Genomic DNA, 16795 nt, shown 5'->3' on the forward strand with positions numbered 1-16795 from the left:
TCTGCTAGTTTTGTTGATATGTGACTTGTTCCTTCCATGTTGAAATGTTTTGACTCTGTTCATGATATGTGTGATTCCCTCTCATGTATTTACTATTCAATGTATTCTTTACTTTTTTTTTTATATGAATAATACTCACCCTTGCATCTATTTTGTGTCTTACTCAGTATTTAGACTAACACAGAGATTAGCTGGCGGTTCCCTCCCTAACTAAAACTTTGTGGCAATTGGTCTGAGTGTGCATACTAGACGAATTGTTACAATATTAAAATAGAAAAGGATTATTTAAAATTTGAATAATATTTCACAATATTACTGTTTTTTGCTATATTTTTGATCAAATAAATGCAGGCTTGATTAGCATAAGAGCCATCTTTCAAAAACCTTAAAATACTAAAGTTTTTTGAGTGGACACACACACACTCGAGGATTTCAGTCTGATATGTGCTTTAGACATTATATTACTGAAGTGACGATGACATTATAATTAAAATGACATCATTTCCTCACAGGCCTCCAACGAGCCTGACGTTTATGAGACGAGTGATCTTCCCGAGGATGACCAGGCGCAGTTTGAGTCGGTGAGTATCTCTGTGTGTGTGTGTGTGTGTGTGTGAGATGATGAGCTGTGCAGTGACTCACATTAGAGCTAATTCTCCTTTCCCTCCCCGTTCACTAACCCTCCATCACTGTTCGACCCGCTCCGGATGCTAGTTTGTGCAAGTAAGACGTCATGTTTCTCGAATGCAGTAAATGCATGGGTTGAAATCTTCCTGCCTTTCGCCTGTTTTCTAATCAGGGAAAGTTGCACAATTACTGTAGAAATGGGCTGTTTATTATTTTCTCATATTTTAACTAAGAACAGGTTCTTAAATAACTAGTTTTGGCTGTGTGTGTAATATCTTTATTGTGGGCTTATTACATTATGATAAAGGTGTGAATTGGTAAAAGTGTGTTACAGGTTGTAACCTGCTATATATAGCTATTCAATGAATAATGAATAATCTCGATGACTCAGTGACTGGTTTACTCCTGTCATATTATTACTTTGCTTAAAGAATATGGCCCATGTATGCAGAGTTTCTAACTTAAATTTGTAAACTTAATGATGTTTGTTGAACTAACACTAACTTCCTGAGAAATGACGTTTAGCTGTTTATGTGTGTTTTAAGGAACAAATGGTGGTAAATTTGACAGTTTGGCAGAAGTTATGTGTGTGTTTCACTAACTTCCTGCTTATAGAATATGTTCTTATATCGTGTAAAGCATTTTGCGCGTCGCGGTTTTAAAAGTGCTATATAAATAGCACATTACGTCTAGGGTAAATTTGCACAATTTGTAAGGAAAAAAATTGAATTTGCAATTTTCTGTGTGTGCGTGTGTGATTTAAAATAAGTAAGTAATTTAAAAAAAGTTTGCTGTGCTTATTTCAAGGGCTGCACAATTTTATTATATATCAATATGAATATAAAATACAAATTATAAACATATAATTTAATATAATTAGTATTATTAATATTATACTAAATAAAAATAATTCTAATTTTGAATTTGGGCTTTTCATAAGCTGTAAGCCATAATCATCAAAATTCTAAAAATATCTCACTTTGGATGTAATGAGTCTATATAATATATTACTTTTAAGTTGAATTTCTTAAATAATTAAACATTTGCACAATTTTTTTTTTTTTGAGTTTCACCTGTATATTTAACTATTGAGTAATATTAAGCAACTACATGCACTTACTATAGGGTTTTAGGATTGGGGTTTGGTTGAGGGTTAGTTGCATGTAATTATAGATAATTTACTGTTATTACTATGGTAACATATGTAACAAGGACACTGTTAAATAAAGTCAGATTTTTTTTTTATCGCAGTCTTGTTGATTTGCGATTACGGTTTGTTTTGATGAATTGTGCAGCCTTTCTTCCTTTAGCCTCTGTGTGTGTGTGTGGGTGTGTAACTCTGTTTCGGATGCACTGATTCCCTCATCCTTCTTCATTCATTCCTGAAGTGCGTCTAACATCTGCTCTCTTCCCAGATCAACACGACTAATGTTTGACATGCTCGTTTTCGCAGACTGTCTCGTGTGTTTGAGTGCTTTCAGCATTTGCTCTTGTGTAAAACTCTTCTTAGCAGGTGGAGATAACATTACCCCCTGACCTGAGAGCAGTTTTGTGTTCATAAGATGATCAGATGAAGAAATGCACAGTCGTTGTTCAGTATCGGTTCAGGAAACGAGCCCTGTAGCTCTAATTAAGACTGATGAAATAAACAAGCAATCCAGTGATACTCACAACACAGCGCTCTGTTCTCCCTTCCCTTCAGCTCCTGTTGTGCATGTCATATGATAACTACATTAATATCTCTCTCTCTCTCTTTCTCTTCCTCACTCTCTTCTGTTTTTCTCTTTCTCTTTTGCTCTAACTGTCTTTGGGGACCCAAGGAGCTGGTAAGAGTTTCTGATTCCCCTTTAACACCCAGTGACTCTTCTAAACCAATCAGATCGCGATCTGTGCATGTGCATCTGTGAACTCCACACGCATTTGGCCTTTGCATTAATTATTGCCAATCACATTAATGCTCAGTGTAAAGTGCAGATTAGTATTAGCTGTGATGCATGTAGATCTCTTTAATCCCTTAACTGTCAAAGCCTTAACTATCACTTTAATGATCATATATTATGTATTATTCGAAAGCTTAGAAACTCAAAAATTCATCCTGTGAAAACCATTTTGAAATCAGATATTACGTTACCATGGAAATGGAATGTTAAATCTTTTAGCTGGCTCCTCCCCCAGTGGGCGTCGTCAGGTTTCATATTTGAAAAACGACTTTATTATCATGATATAAGATATCGTCGGATAGGTCTGAGTCTTAAGGTGCTGTATTTGGTGGCTGTTTTGTGATAGAAATGATATTTGGACAGAAATGTATGAATTTGTTGCAGGAAAATGCATCAAAAAGTAATTCAGTGGCGTGTGGTGGATATATTTGGTACATACGAAAACACTTTTTGTGATATCAACTTTAAATTTGGAACACAACTTTTTTTTAGATGCATGGCTTCAACTTTATAGTAATTTTATAGTAAAAATAATTTGTAAATTTTAAATAAAATAAAAAATGTTTATGATTAAATGACTCATGCTCATCAAGCCTACGTTTATTTGATTAAAAATACAGATAAATATTCGTCATTACGACAGTCTTCAGTGTCGCATGATCCTTCTGAAATCACTCTAATATGATGATTTATTATCAGTCCTGATTACTATGCTTACTATTTTAATATTTAAATAATGATAAATCTAAACTTTCATAACTTTTTCATACTTTACATAAGTCTATATTCCAAAGAAATCTTTGTTTGCAACCATTTAAGTTTGTAAGGTGCATTTTTTTCACATTTGGGGTGACAGTTAAAGGGTTGAACATTTGACAGGAACATTACAAAGTAAAATGTGGAAGCAAAATTAGTCAGTCGGTTCTTGAGATTCGTAAAGGTCCTGCATCATCGTCATGTCCTCGTCTCTCCAGAAATGAAACTTAAACAACTTAAACAAGGGTGAAAATGCCCTTCGTTCTGACATTCCCAGCCAATTAAAACAGAAAAGTGTCAAAAACTGTGCGAGTTCACCGTACGCTTGCATTCATCAGTCTGTGGAAGTGTGTGTTCATGTTTCTCCAACTTAAAGTCGTTTCAGCTTCATAGATTTCTTTCATAATCAACTTTTAGTAGTTTTTACTAAATTAAATGTACATTTAATGAAGGCAATGAGCCATAGAAAGCACCCTAGTAGTAACACACTAAACAGCTTTGCAGTCAAGCATAGATGTTTTCAGTTTGCTGCAGTATTTTAGATGATTCTGGAGCTTATTAAACACCGTCGGCTTGAATCTCCTCCTGTCAGATTGTTGTGAGTGTTTGAGAGGTTAAGTTGTGCACGCACTGATGCATGATGGTCTACGAGTCACGTGTTTCTGTTTGAGTGAATTAAATCAGTTGAGCTTCACAAACGTCCTGTGTGATCGCGACACACACTCTTAAAATCAACATTTCAATCAGCCACGCCCCTTTTGTGGGAGGGGCTTAGATGCCTCAAAGATTCAGCCAATCAGAGCTTCAGAAGCGTCTCCTTTTTGATCAGCTGCATGCGTTTCTCGTGTGATTGGTTGATGACTCGTCTCACAGGAGGAGCTGTGCAGCGACAGCGTGGAGCGGATCGTCGTCAATCCCAACGCCGCGTACGACAAGTTCAAGGACAAACACGTCAGCACCAAGGGTTTGGGTGAGTACAGCGACTTCTTCACGCAATTCTCACACAAGATAGTTTATCTTTGTTGTTTAGTTGTTGTTGTTGTTCTCATTTGTTACACTCTTGTGAATATTTAAATGTAAACTTTAAATGTCACTGGTCAAATTTAAGCTAATGAATGGAGACTCAAAACCCATCTTTGCTTCTAAACAGTGTTTCAATAAAGATGGTTAGTTTATAATTTGATCTTTGAAAGTAAGGATTTGATCAATAGTATAGTTTACAGACTGTATCTGGTTTTGCTTGTGTCTGACTAATGTTTTACTTTATTAAAGTAAACAAAAACCATTAAAAAAATGTTACTTGAAATGGAAAACAAATTTCCAGAAATGAAAAGAAAAAATAAAGAAAGATTAGTTAGAAAAAAAATAAAAAGAAAGAGAGAAAGATTAAGTAAGTTGTAAATCACTCTAGTAATAAAAGCTGTTTGTATGATGCTGAAGTAACCCTGCTGTGATTGGTGCAGATTTCTCAGACCGCATCAGTAAGAAGAGCAGGGTGGGCTACGAGTCTGGAGAGTACGAGCTGGTGAGTGACTCCAACCGCTTCCTGTCTCGTTAACGGAGTCCCTCCTCGTTTGTTCTGATTAGCCCTCTTTCGCCCTGCAGTTAGCGGAGGGCTGTGGCGTGAAGGAAACTCCTCAGCAGAAGTACCAGCGGCTGGTGAACGAGATCCACGAGCTCTGCCAGGAAGTGGAGCGCATTCAGGTCAGGACCCAACATCGGCTGCTCTTCTCATTCACACTCAGTGTCTGCAATACTCACGTGATGAAATTTGATTAAATAAAATTGCATGACTATATGCAAGTAGAAAAAGACAATAATATTGGAATTTCGTAGAAATGAAAAAAATAATATTCACATGAAATTTGATTAAATAAATTAACAAAGTCTGCAATATTTACATGAAATTTGATTAAATAAATTAGAAAAAAATTGCAATATTTACATGAAATATGATTAAATAAATTAAAAAATTCTGCAATATTCACATGAAATTTGATTAAATAAATAGTCTGCAATATTCACATGAAATTTGATTAAATAAAAAATTACATGACTATAAATTAGTAGAAAAATACATTAATAGTGGACTTTTATGGAAATGAAAAAGTAATAAATAATAATATTCACATGAAATTTGATTAAATAAAATTACATGACTATATGCAAGTAGAAAAAGAAAATAATATTGTAATTTCGTAGAAATGAAAAAAATAATAAATAATAATATTCACATGAAATTTGATTAAATAAATTTAAAAAGTCTGCAATATTTACATGAAATTTGATTAAATAAATTAGAAAAAAATTGCAATGTTTAAATGAAATTTGATTAAATAAATTAAAAAGTCTGCAATATTTACATGAAATTTGATTAAATAAAAAATTACATGACTATAAATAAGTAGAAAAATACATTAATAGTGGACTTTTATGGAAATGAAAAAAGTATTAAATAATAATAATATTCACATGAAATTTGATTAGATAAATAAAAAAGTCTGCAATATTCACATGAAATTTGGTTAAATAAATAAATAAATAAAAATTACATGACTATAAATAATAGTGGAATTTAATAGAAATGGAAAAACTAACAAATAATAATAATATTTTTTCACAGTATAAGTTAGTTCTTTATACCGGAAACTATATCAGTTATTTTAGTTTTATTCTAGTTTTCAATTGGATTTTATTTTTATATATTTTTTATGTGCTTTTGTCATTTTAAATGTTTTTGTTTTTACATTGTTATTTAGGTTTAATTCATTTTCATTTCAAGTTTTAGATTTAATTGAAACATCTGCTTCTTTCATTCACACACTCATCTGCAATATTCCATAGAAAAGATACAAAGTATCAATTTACGTTTCATGATAACATGTTTTACTGTGACGTTTAAAAATTAGTCATCTCCTTTTCTTTTCTTTTCTAACTTTTTTAATTGGGAAAAATAATACTGATTTTACCTCGTATCTAACTGCTACTTGGTCAAACTAGTCTTAACATAGTGGCTAGGTTTATGCAAAACCCCTGCTTATAGTTTAAAAAAAAAAAAGATGAATCACCATCTGCAATATTCCATAGAGAAGAGACAAAGCGACTCACATGACATGACATTTAATTACACGACTTTTGTTGTTCGCTTTGTTTCCGCCCCTGAAGATAGCAGTGCTGCTGCCAAACAGCTCATGTTTTACAGTGACGCGTGTGTGTGTCCGCAGGTCACCACTAAAGAGAGCAGTGCTGAGGAGCGCTTGACTCCGGTGGCTTTGGCTCAGCAAGCGGTGCAGCTCAAACAGCAGCTGGTTTCTGCTCATCTGGACTCTCTGCTCGGACCCAACGCCCACATTAACCTCACCGACCCCGACGGAGCTCTTGCCAAGTGAGTCGAGACTTCTGTGGCCTTTAGACTGTAGTTTTAGCTCAAAATACCCACAGATCACTTTTATAGCATGTTAAAATCCCCTTTTTTTTGAGGGTGAGCAAAAACGCGTTGTTTTGTGTGTGTCTCTTTAAATGTAAATGAGCTGCTGGTCCCGGCACAGGGGGCGGAGCTACAAGTGCGCGTTCTTAGTAGTTTGCAGACACGCATTAAAATGTCAAACTGTTCAGCCTTTTATGTTCAAACCAAAGTTAGACAATGATGTAGAGACTCAAGAAGAAGGATATTCTGTCATGATGTCTAAATTATATTAACGTTCTGCATACTTTAGGGCGTGGCTACTTGAGTGACAGGTGGATTGCCGCTGATGTCACTATAGCCGTTTGTCTGCATCACGTCACCTCAGCTAGCACATTTTAGTTTATCCGGGAGTGACGCGCGACCAAGATGGCGACAGCCGGCTCCGCCCACTTTAAGCTTCAAAAATGAACATCAGAAAAACGTCACTCTCTTCTGTTTCTCTCTCGCTCAGGCGGTTGTTGACTCAGCTGGAAGTGGCGCGGGGCGTCAGGAGCGGTTCAGGAGGAGAGGGGAAGACAGCGCCACCCAAAGGCCCGGATGGAGTGATTCTCTACGAGCTTCACAGCCGACCAGAGCAAGAGAAGTTCACCGAATCTGCCAAGGTACGGCTTCGGATCCCGATTCGGTTTTTGAGCCACGGATCGGATCTTTTTTTGGATCAGTAAAAAAAAAGTGTGTATATATATATATATATATTAGGGCTGTGCAAAAATTAATTGCGATTAATCGCATCCATAATAAAAGTCTGTGTTTACATAATATATTTGTGTGTGCTGTATATAATTATTTTGTATTATAAATACCTATGCATGCATGTATATATTTAAGAATTATTTGCGCTTAAATTCTGTATATATATATAAATACATAATCTGTATTATATAAATATAAATATTTTATATATGAATAACACATTTTCTGAAATATATACATGCATGTGTGTGTATTTATATATACAAAATAATTATATACAGCACACACAAATATATTATGTAAACAAAGACTTTTATTTTGGATGCGATTAATCGCAATTAATTTTTGCACAGCCCTATTATATATATATATATATATATTTACCCTCTCTCTCTTTCCTCTTTTTTTCTGTCTCTCTCTCACTCACTCTTTCTCTCAATTTCAATTTTCAACTTAGTTTAGTTTTCAATTTACTCTTACTCTCTCTCCCTCCCTCTTTTACTCTCTCTCTCTCTGCGCACTGATAACGTGCGAGTCCCGATTTTCGCCTCTTCTTCAGCGTTTAAAATAGTTTGAATGTGTAAATTAGCAAGACAATACATCTAAGATGGTTAAATGTAGCAGTTATTCTGCGATTCACATGTGTGCGTTCGACAGCTGTACTGTTGTGATGGCGCTTCCTGATATGGTTCCTGATGCACAGGTTCTGTCTGTGCCTGTAGGTCGCGGAGCTCGAGAGGCGATTGGCTGAGCTGGAGATGTCGATCGGCTCCGGCTCGGATAAACAGGTGCACGATTAATGCTTTTGTTTTAACCCTATAAAGCTACTGTATCATATCTGATATGATCTGAAAATGAAGATGATGTGATAAACGAGATCCACAATCTCCTCCAGTCCTGCTGTCTCTGACTGACGGTTTACACTCTTTATCAAGTAAAAGTCTTTCAGTTTAATTGTACAAATGTCCTTCAGCTCGAGTCTTCATGATCTGAAAGTTTTATCAAGTGAACATGAGAATAATTTTGATATTGTTAGTAATATTTCAGCTGGACTGAAGCAGGTTGACTTGATTATCCGTCATCATTTATTATAAATATCATGAGTGTCAAATATGATCATCAGGCTTGTTTATCTCTCAATATTGCATTGCATTTTATGTTTTAAAACCACAGAGCTTTGATATATTTGAATATCATGATATAATTATAAGACGCATTATTGGCAGATATTGATATTTATATGCATTTTATGAAGTATCTGCAACTGATATAAAGATCTCATTGATTTACAAGCATCAGAATTTCATGTAAATATCAGAATCTGCTGCAAAAAGTGTTACCCCTTTTGTTTTTTTGGGGGGGGTCGAAATTTTGAGTTTCTCTGATCTTCTTGAAACTCTGGATTCTGATAGAGGGCCATGAGACTTAAACCTGAGTGCAAAAATTGAGGCTCTATAGACGTTTCCTGAGCTGAAATATTGCGATACCACGTAGCATATAAACCACTATTTTTAAAATGGGATAAATGCTACGCGGGATGTCCATATCTCAGCTCTGGGAGGGTCTAGAGCCTCCATTTTTGCACTCAGGTTTAAGTCTCATGGCCCTCTATCAGAATCCAGAGTTTCAAGAAGATCAGAGAAACTCAAAATTTCGACCCCCAAAAAAAACGAGTGTTACCACTTTGGGTTTTTTTTTTTGGGCGAAAAATGAAGTTTCTCCAATCTTCTAAAAACTCTGGATTCTGATAGAGGGTCATGATACTTAAACCTGAGTGCAAAAATGGAGGCTCTAGACCCTTCCAGAGCTGAGATATCGAAACTCAAAAATTCGACCCAAAAAAAAAACGACAGTGTTACCCCTTTCGTTTTTTTTTTTTTTGGGCGAAAAATTAAGTTTCTCCAATCTTCTCAAAACTCTGGATTATGATAGAGGGCTGTGAGACTTAAACCTGAGTGCAAAAATGGAGGATCTAGACCCTTCCAGAGCTGAGATATCGAAACTCAAAATTTCGACCCGAAAAAAAAAAAACGACAGTGTTACCCCTTTCGGGTTTTTTTTCGGGCGAAAAATGAAGTTTCTCCAATCTTCTCAAAACTCTGGATTCTGATAGAGGGCCATGAGACTTAAACCTGAGTGCAAAAATTGAGGCTCTAGACCCTTCCAGAGCTGAGATATTGCGATCCCACGTAGCATATAAACCACCCCTTTCGTTTTTTTGGGGGGGTCGAAATTTTCAGCTTCTCTGATCTTCTTGAAACTCTGGATTCAACCTTTGGATTCAAACTCTGGATTTTCAACCTTTTGTGTGTTTTTTTCAGGGTCCACTCAGTGCAGGGGTCCAGGGAGCCAGTCTGACGGTGAACACACACACACACACTGATCAATAAACAGCACCATTATTTTTAACAACCAACGTATTGATGAAAATAAAAGAGTTTAATGCATATTATTGACTGCGGTGGAATCAGCAGAAAATACGAAGATAGCAGATTATGAGAACACTTGACAACTTGATGTAAAATGAGTGAATGTTGTTATGTGATGGGAATATTAATATCTCATATCTCTCAGGACACTATCGAGCTTCTGCAGGCTCGTGTCAGTGCGCTGGACGCCGCCACACTGGACCAGGTGGAAGCCCGACTACAGGTATTCTGGATATTGTTCGGTCTGACTGTATGTCAGCTGTTTTTGTGGAGACTGACTGCGGTGTGATTTTTCTTCAGAGTGTTCTGGGGAAGATGAATGAAATTGCCAAACACAAGGCGGCCATCGAGGATGCCGAGACCCAGAATAAGGTGCGTCGCACATGACTGTACTGATGACATCATCAGATGTAGTATGGCCACAGACTGTAAAAAAAAAAAAAGAAAACTTAGATCAGTGTGATTAAAAACGACAGCAAATGACCGAAACCACCTTTGGAAAAACGATATTTGCAGTGTAATTGAATAGTTTAGTTTTATGACCTATACCCGGACCAGCCACCGGGGGGCGATCAAGATACTCTGGCTTCTTACTTTTCAGGGCTTGTGCGACACATGCTTGAGTGTACTGATGACATCATCATCATGTGTGTTTCAGGTGTCTCAGCTGTATGATGTGGTTCAGAAGTGGGATGTGATGGCCACGTCCCTCCCGCAGGTCGTGCAGAGACTGACGGCTGTCAAAGAACTGCATGAACAGGGTATTCTTTCACTTCATCATCTCTTTCAACTCTTGCTTTCTGCAAAATATAATAATAATAGGAAAAAAAAAATATATATATATATATATATACCCCCAAAATAATAGTACTGCTACTAATAAAATTGTTGTTATTATTTTAAATCAATCACCCATCCAAAAATTGAATTGATACATTTTATTATAAATTATTATTATTATTTATCGTCCCCCAAAACAAACCTCATCAAAATAATAATTATTATTAGAATAATTGCACATAGTTTTCATAGACGTTTCATGAGATTCATTTCAGTAATCTCTTTATGATAGAGGAAGTGTTCATGTGTGTATTGTGTTGTTCTCCGACCTCTTACTGTGTGTTTCTGTGGGATTGCAGCGATGCAGTTTGGCCAGCTGTTGACCCATCTGGACACGACACAGCAGATGATCAACAACTCTCTGAAGGACAACACCACTCTCCTGACGCAGGTGCGTTCGTGTACACACTCGAACCAGCGTTATTCACAAACCTTCAACATTTCTCATGAAACCATATCTGAATGATATTCTCAGGTCCAGCAAACCATGAAGGAGAACCTGGTGTCGGTGGAGGAGAACTTCTCCGCACTGGACCAGAGGATGAAGAAACTCTCCAAATGAAAGCGTGAGGAGAGGCCGTTTGACGTTCCTCACTTTAGAATCCAGCTCTTTGTTTCTCATGTCGCCATTTTGTTTTTACGCAAAGTTTCACACTACAAACGTCCCGAAGCTTCTCTTTTCCTCCTGAGACGCTTTATCTGTCAGATATTGTAAGTCATGCACACACACACACACCTAAAGTCTCGAACCTGTGTGTGAGAGGATGTTACGCGCTTCTCCATCATGATCGACGTGGACTTTGTTTGGGACGTGAGCAGATGCTGTGTGTAAATACAGGCTTATATGTACTTTAACTTGTTCTCATGAGAGATCGCTTGTAACCGTTGTCGTATTAATGTGTGGAACACAGTCCACAAATGATGATCATTTTCCAATATAGAATTTCAAAGGCATCTCTGGATAATAAAATGCTTCCAGAAAAACATGTCACACTCTTGTTTTTGTTTGTTGTTGAATGGTAACGCGTGTCGATTTTCCTGATGCTGATATATTTCCGATTTAATCACTGGAGTTAAATGCATTGCTTTAATTCACTATTATTTTGATATGGACATTTTGTTCTCCAGCTTAGTTTAGCTCATGTTGAGTTTTTTTTTTTTTTTCAAAAACCTATATTTCAGTCAAATACAGGTTATTAGTGTTGAGTATAAAACACAATGAAATTTATACATATATTTTAACGACAAGACAAGGTGATGTAGCTGTTGTGGAAAAACTAATAATCAGCAAGCGTTCTCCCATCCGCCATGATTAACATTTATGTCCAACTCAAGAAACTGGAGAATTAAAATAATCCCAGAGATTCCCAGTAGTTAATGACTTAAGAGGGCAATTTCCGACAAATGTCGTCAACGTTTGAAGTGGATCAAACCTTTCATCAAAGTTACACATGGATTTTGAACAATACCGTTCTTATCTTTGATAAACTTTCATGATCCACTTCAAAATGTTGACTACTGTATATTAGGATGCTGCACTTGGGAGGCCGTTCACATCCAATTTCCGACTTAGAAGTACTTGAAATAATGTAAAATTAATTTGCAATATTTCAGATCAATATATTTGTTTTCCTTAATTCTAATTAACCCTAACTTTATTCTCATCTGAATTAAAAATAAATGCTTTCCGTATAAAATAATTACCATTTGATTTTCTTTTTTAATCAATGTAGAATCTTGGACGCGGGACTGTTGGCAAACTGTGATGACAATAAAATGATAGCTTATGAATATATCTCTGGTTGTTGTTTCTGTTCCACAACATTTTGTATGTCATGTTTGGGGTGTGGGATGAAGAGAGGGTAATAATTATTTTATATGTGGGATGTCCATATCTCAGCTCTGGAAGGGGCTAGAGCCTCCATTTTTGCACTCAGGTCTAAGTCTCATGGCCCTCTATCAGAATCCAGAGTTTCAAGAAGACCAGAGAAACTCAAAATTTCGACCCCCCCCAAAAAACGACAGTGTTACCCCTTTCGTTTTTTGGGGGGTGGGGGGGGTCGAAATTTTGAGTTTCGAGCGAAAAATTAAGTTTCTCCAATCTTCGTTTTTTTTCGTTTTCGGGCGAAAAATTAAGTTTCTCAAATCTTCTCAAAACTCTGGATTATGATAGAGGGCCATGAGACTTTGACCTGAGTGCAAAAATGGAGGCTCTAGACTCTTCCAGAGCTGAGATATCAAAATTCAAAATTTCGACCCGAAAAAAAAAACGACAGTGTTACCCCTTTCGTTTTTTTTCGTTTTTGGGCGAAAAATTAAGTTTCTCCAATCTTCTCAAAACTCTGGATTCTGATAGAGGGTTGTGAGACTTTGACCTGAGTGCAAAAATGGAGGCTCTAGACCCTTCCAGAGCTGAGATATCAAAATTCAAAATTTCGACCCGAAAAAAAAAAACGACAGTGTTACCCCTTTCGTTTTTTTTTCGTTTTTGGGCGAAAAATTAAGTTTCTCCAATCTTCGTTTTTTTTCGTTTTCGGGCGAAAAATTAAGTTTCTCCAATCTTCTCAAAACTCTGGATTCTGATAGAGGGTTGTGAGACTTTGACCTGAGTGCAAAAATGGAGGCTCTAGACCCTTCCAGAGCTGAGATATAAAAATTCAAAATTTCGACCCGAAAAAAAAACGACAGTGTTACCCCTTTCGTTTTTTTTTCGTTTTTGGGCGAAAAATTAAGTTTCTCAAATCTTCTCAAAACTCTGGATTATGATAGAGGGCTGTGAGACTTTGACCTGAGTGCAAAAATGGAGGCTCTAGACCCTTCCAGAGCTGAGATATCAAAATTCAAAATTTCGACCCGAAAAAAAAAACGACAGTGTTACCCCGTTCGTTTTTTTCATTTTTGGGCGAAAAATTAAGTTTCTCCAATCTTCTCAAAACTCTGGATTCTGATAGAGGGCTGTGAGACTTTGACCTGAGTGCAAAAATGGAGGCTCTAGACCCTTCCAGAGCTGAGATATCAAAATTCTAAATTTCGACCCGAAAAAAAAAAAACGACAGTGTTACCCCTTTCGTTTTTTTCATTTTTGGGCGAAAAATTAAGTTTCTCCAATCTTCTCAAAACTCTGGATTATGATAGAGGGCCACGAGACTTTGACCTGAGTGCAAAAATGGAGGCTCTAGACCCTTCCAGAGCTGAGATATCGAAATTCAAAATTTCGACCCCAAAAAAAAAACGACAGTGTACCCCTTTCGTTTTTTTTCGTTTTCGGGCGAAAAATTAAGTTTCTCCAATCTTCTCAAAACTCTGGATTATGATAGAGGGCCACGAGACTTTGACCTGAGTGCAAAAATGGAGGCTCTAGACCCTTCCAGAGCTGAGATATCGAAATTCAAAATTTCGACCTGAAAAAAAAAACGACAGTGTTACCCCTTTCGTTTTCGGGCGAAAAATTAAGTTTCTCCAATCTTCTCAAAACTCTGGATTATGATAGAGGGCTGTGAGACTTTGACCTGAGTGCAAAAATGGAGGCTCTAGACCCTTCCAGAGCAGAGATATCGAAATTCAAAATTTCGACCCGAAAAAAAAAACGACAGTGTTACCCCTTTCGTTTTTTTTCGTTTTTGGGCGAAAAATTAAGTATCACCAATCTTCTCAAAACTCTGGATTATGATAGAGGGCTGTGAAACTTTGACCTGAGTGCAAAAATGGAGGCTCTAGACCCTTCCAGAGCTGAGATATCGAAATTCAAAATTTCGACCTGAAAAAAAAAACGACAGTGTTACCCCTTTCGTTTTCGGGCGAAAAAATAAGTTTCTCCAATCTTCTCAAAACTCTGGATTATGATAGAGGGCTGTGAGACTTTGACCTGAGTGCAAAAATGGAGGCTCTAGACCCTTCCAGAGCTGAGATATCGAAATTCAAAATTTCGACCCGAAAAAAAAACGACAGTGTTACCCCTTTCGTTTTTTTTCGTTTTCGGGCGAAAAATTAAGTTTCTCCAATCTTCTCAAAACTCTGGATTATGATAGAGGGCTGTGAGACTTTGACCTGAGTGCAAAAATGGAGGCTCTAGACCCTTCCAGAGCTGAGATATCGAAATTCAAAATTTCGACCCGAAAAAAAAACGACAGTGTTACCCCTTTCGTTTTTTTTCGTTTTTGGGCGAAAAATTAAGTATCTCCAATCTTCTCAAAACTCTGGATTATGATAGAGGGCTGTGAGACTTTGACCTGAGTGCAAAAATGGAGGATCTAGACCCTTCCAGAGCTGAGATATCGAAATTCAAAATTTCGACCCGAAAAAAAAACGACAGTGTTACCCCTTTCGTTTTTTTCATTTTTGGGCGAAAATTTAAGTTTCTCCAATCTTCTCAAAACTCTGGATTATGATAGAGGGCTGTGAGACTTTGACCTGAGTGCAAAAATGGAAGCTCTAGACCCTTCCAGAGCTGAGATATCAAAATTCAAAATTTCGACCCGAAAAAAAAACGACAGTGTTACCCCTTTCGTTTTTTTTCGTTTTTGGGCGAAAAATTAAGTATCTCCAATCTTCTCAAAACTCTGGATTATGATAGAGGGCTGTGAGACTTTGACCTGAGTGCAAAAATGGAGGATCTAGACCCTTCCAGAGCTAAAATATCAAAATTCAAAATTTCGACCCGAAAAAAAAACGACAGTGTTACCCCTTTCGTTTTTTTTCGTTTTTGGGCGAAAAATTAAGTATCTCCAATCTTCTCAAAACTCTGGATTATGATAGAGGGCTGTGAGACTTTGACCTGAGTGCAAAAATGGAGGCTCTAGACCCTTCCAGAGCTGAGATATCGAAATTCAAAATTTCGACCCGAAAAAAAAACGACAGTGTTACCCCTTTCGTTTTTTTTCGTTTTTGGGCGAAAAATTAAGTATCTCCAATCTTCTCAAAACTCTGGATTATGATAGAGGGCTGTGAGACTTTGACCTGAGTGCAAAAATGGAGGATCTAGACCCTTCCAGAGCTGAGATATCAAAATTCAAAATTTCGACCCGAAAAAAAAAACGACAGTGTTACCCCTTTCGTTTTTTTCATTTTTGTGCGAAAAATTAAGTTTCTCCAATCTTCTCAAAACTCTGGATTATGATAGAGGGCTGTGAGACTTTGACCTGAGTGCAAAAATGGAGGCTCTAGACCCTTCCAGAGCTGAGATATCGAAATTCAAAATTTCGACCCGAAAAAAAACGACAGTGTTACCCCTTTCGTTTTTTTTTCGTTTTCGGGCGAAAAATTAAGTATCACCAATCTTCTCAAAACTCTGGATTATGATAGAGGGCTGTGAGACTTTGACCTGAGTGCAAAAATGGAGGATCTAGACCCTTCCAGAGCTGAGATATCGAAATTCAAAATTTAGACCTGAAAAAAAAAACGACAGTGTTACCCTTTTCGTTTTTTTTCGTTTTTGGGCGAAAAATTAAGTATCTCCAATCTTCTCAAAACTCTGGATTATGATAGAGGGCTGTGAGACTTTGACCTGAGTGCAAAAATGGAGGATCTAGACCCTTCCAGAGCTGAGATATCGAAATTCAAAATTTCGACCCGAAAAAAAACCCGACAGTGTTACCCCTTTCAATTTTTTTCGTTTTTGGGCGAAAAATTAAGTATCTCCAATCTTCTCAAAACTCTGGATTATGATAGAGGGCCACGAGACTTTGACCTGAGTGCAAAAATGGAGGCTCTAGACCCTTCCAGAGCTGAGATATCGAAATTCAAAATTTCGACCCGAAAAAAAAAACGACAGTGTTACCCCTTTCGTTTTTTTTCGTTTTCGGGCGAAAAATTAAGTATCACCAATCTTCTCAAAACTCTGGATTATGATAGAGGGCTGTGAGACTTTGACCTGAGTGCAAAAATGGAGGCTCTAGACCCTTCCAGAGCTGAGATATCGAAATTCAAAATTTCGACCCGAAAAAAAAACAACAGTGTTACCCCTTTCGTTTTTGGGCGAAAAATTAAGTATCTCCAATCTTCTCAAAACTCTGGATTATGATAGAGGGCTGTGAGACTTTGACCTG

At 36.9% G+C, this 16795-nt stretch overlaps 1 protein-coding gene across 1 annotated transcript in view; it reads left to right on the forward strand.

Moving 5' to 3' along the window:
- dctn2 (dynactin subunit 2) overlaps window positions 1-11737 on the forward strand; it is a 13500-nt gene extending 1763 nt beyond the window's left edge. The window contains exons 2-14 of the mRNA XM_039654149.2: window positions 513-581; window positions 4197-4293; window positions 4787-4848; window positions 4929-5027; window positions 6548-6708; window positions 7241-7391; window positions 8205-8270; window positions 9804-9842; window positions 10057-10134; window positions 10212-10283; window positions 10570-10672; window positions 11051-11142; window positions 11227-11737. Coding sequence (XP_039510083.2) covers window positions 513-581; window positions 4197-4293; window positions 4787-4848; window positions 4929-5027; window positions 6548-6708; window positions 7241-7391; window positions 8205-8270; window positions 9804-9842; window positions 10057-10134; window positions 10212-10283; window positions 10570-10672; window positions 11051-11142; window positions 11227-11313 — 1176 coding nt within the window. The 3' untranslated portion in view covers window positions 11314-11737. The remainder of the gene's footprint in view (window positions 1-512; window positions 582-4196; window positions 4294-4786; window positions 4849-4928; window positions 5028-6547; window positions 6709-7240; window positions 7392-8204; window positions 8271-9803; window positions 9843-10056; window positions 10135-10211; window positions 10284-10569; window positions 10673-11050; window positions 11143-11226) is intronic.
- The last annotated feature ends 5058 nt before the right edge of the window (window positions 11738-16795 follow it).

This window comes from Pimephales promelas, chromosome 8 (assembly GCF_988280905.1).
Source record: "Pimephales promelas chromosome 8, fPimPro1.hap1.1, whole genome shotgun sequence".
Classification (NCBI taxonomy): Eukaryota; Metazoa; Chordata; class Actinopteri; order Cypriniformes; family Leuciscidae; genus Pimephales; species Pimephales promelas.